At 37.3% G+C, this 2,632-nt stretch overlaps 1 protein-coding gene across 1 annotated transcript; it reads left to right on the forward strand.

Moving 5' to 3' along the window:
* The first annotated feature begins 209 nt into the window (after positions 1-209).
* On the forward strand, positions 210-764 carry LOC106876741 (uncharacterized). The gene has a single exon (XM_014925430.1). It carries the CDS (start codon positions 210-212, stop codon positions 762-764), a length of 555 nt encoding a protein of 184 aa, XP_014780916.1.
* The last annotated feature ends 1,868 nt before the right edge of the window (positions 765-2,632 follow it).

Below are 2,632 nucleotides of genomic sequence, written 5' to 3' on the forward strand. Positions count from 1 at the left end.
CAAAAGTCATGTCCGCCATATATATATCAATGACATTTTACTACGACAGTCCCACAAGACAACAACAATGAAACAATGAACTCAGACGAACCACATGACACACGGAACGTCAGACGAATTACATATCTAACAGTCCATATAACAGTCACCAATGGATGTATGAAAGGGCCAGTTTAGCTCCAACAAACGCCACCGTCCAAGCTCTTAACATGTGCCTCCTTCAACAACTTCCAACTCAGGAGCGAATCTATGCGTCCATTGATTCAATAACGGATCCAACGCAAGTAATGGTTTACCCAACAGAATTTTTAAACTCCCAAGAACTGTTGGGAATGCCACCTCACAAACTCTGCCTCAGACTTGGAGGTTTAATTATTCTGCTGAGAAACTTGGAACCTCCTCGGCTTTGCAATGGCACCCGATTGGTTGTAACTCAATTGTTGGATGACGTTATCGAGGCTAAAATCATAACAGGTCAAGGGGTTGGTGACATTGTTTTCATTTCCCGAATACCACTAATTCCAATTGACTGTGTATTCCCAATGAAAAGGGTACAGTTCCCCGTACGTCTAAGCTTTGTCATGACCATCAACAAAGCCCAGGGGCAGTCACTCAAAGTGGTTGGGCTGGACCTCAGCACTCCATGTTTTTCACACAGGCAGCTGTATGTAGGCTGTTCCAGAGCTGGAAACTCGGCCAATCTATTTTACTACGCTCCCAGAGGATTGACAACGAATGTGATTTACAAGGCAGCCCTCCAATAGTTATTTCCATGGAGTTGAAAGCCCTTTAAGGTTAGTCCTTTCTGTGATTACCTACTTTTCCGATTAGGTTACTGTTACTCTTCCGAAAATGCCCTACTTTGAAACTGACTATTTTTGATTTTTATTGTTTAGTCTGCGACTTGCCCCATGTAATACATCAATTTAACACGTAGGTTCATATAGATTGCCTTCCGAGATAAAATTGATTTGCAAAGAACATGCCTTATGTTATTTTATTGCACATTGTGTAATTTCACCCCCGAGTTTCAACTCTTTTTGTGTCAGTTTTTGAGAGAGGAGAGACTTCCCTAAGCATTTTTGCGCCTTTATTGAGTAGCAGTTTCTGTCTGCCTGTCCATCAAGTGATTAAAACTTCCATTTATATTTTTATTCGAAACTAATGTTACTTATCTCATAGTTCTTACCACTACGCCACTGAAAATTGAAATAAAAGACATAAAGCCACAATCGTCGGATCTATTTTAAAACGGGGGCCACAGTTTTCATTAATGTTTTACGTAGTGTTTTTGGTACCGAAAGACTTTCAAACTTCGCATACTTATCTATTTTTTGTGTTATAGAACAGAAAAATATTTTTGTATTCGAATTTATTTCATGTAAAAAATTGTCTTATTTCGATAATTTCAACTAATCACTGACAAGTATTCAGTTGTTTATATTTACTCCTTTGGCTGATTAAGCGGTGTAAAGCGTATTTAATCTCCATAACTTCTGACATTTTTTTTACTTCGTTTTATTTGCTTTTTTCATTTTCTTTTTTTTTTCTTCGTTCTATTTGCTTTTTTCTTTTTAAATTTGCTGTTTTACCCTAACCCTAAGGTTAGGGTTAGGGTTAGGGTTAGCCTATAATAGAAAGGTTTATTAGCTACTGCCAATATGCTTCAGCCATTTTTTGACAAGGAAATAATAATTTTATCACCGATAGAATTGTTTCAGAATCGTTTGTTTATGTAGTCGGCACTTAATTTATATCGGCTGAATGGACGTCAGTGATTGGTTGAAATTATAGAAATACGACAACTTTAACATGGAATAACTTAGGGATTTCTTTTTTTTTTAAGAAGACTAAGAGAAAAAGATGTTTTATATGACACATTCTACCAGTGTTCCAAGTTTCAAAGTGTTTCGTTAACAAAATACTGTGGCCCCCGTTTTAAAATAGATCCCAATCGTCAAATGCAGAAGCCAAAGAACTGTTTATTGCTTAAATATTACTTGCAATATTCACTTTGGAGATAAAACAGCGTTCAGTCTGACGTATAGGTATCAATATGAGGTATGTACTATGGAAGTGTACATTGTGCTTATCCTAATGTGAAAGTGTTTGAGAGCAAAAAGTTTAAGGTTAATTATGATGTCCAATTCCACTGGAAGTTGTATATATTGTGGGCTGAACACCTTTCCTTCATTTTATTGGCCTCATGACAATTTTGGAAAGGTTCACTGTGTTAAGATACACTATCAATCAATTTTCCTTAATTAGAAGAAGCAGTCAACAGTTTTAACGTCTCAGGAATCTTTAATGCCCAAACCAAAAGTAACAACTCCATACAATCACCAAGCATCTCCACAACTTAACACCGCCCAAGTTAACCCTCTTCACCTATACAAACCGTCCAATGGACGGGGTGGGCATTTGCTAGTTATATATAAAAGGATACAATTATATCAATGGTATCAACGATATTGAACAATGGAAGCTTGATCGCTGTTGACTTCAGAGTGAGGGAAATGGGAATTGTGAGATTTTCCCAAGACATTAGCAACATAGAATAGCTTTTAAATCTCATGGCCGATGAACTCTCTCTCTCTCTCTCTCTCTCTCTCTCTCTCTCTCTCTCTCTCTC

The sequence above is a fragment of the Octopus bimaculoides genome, chromosome 2 (genome assembly GCF_001194135.2).
Source record: "Octopus bimaculoides isolate UCB-OBI-ISO-001 chromosome 2, ASM119413v2, whole genome shotgun sequence".
NCBI lineage: Eukaryota > Metazoa > Mollusca > Cephalopoda > Octopoda > Octopodidae > Octopus > Octopus bimaculoides.

Bases quoted from the DNA above. Each gene is read 5' to 3' on its own strand.
- LOC106876741 (XM_014925430.1), top strand. From the start codon at position 210: ATGTGCCTCCTTCAACAACTTCCAACTCAGGAGCGAATCTATGCGTCC.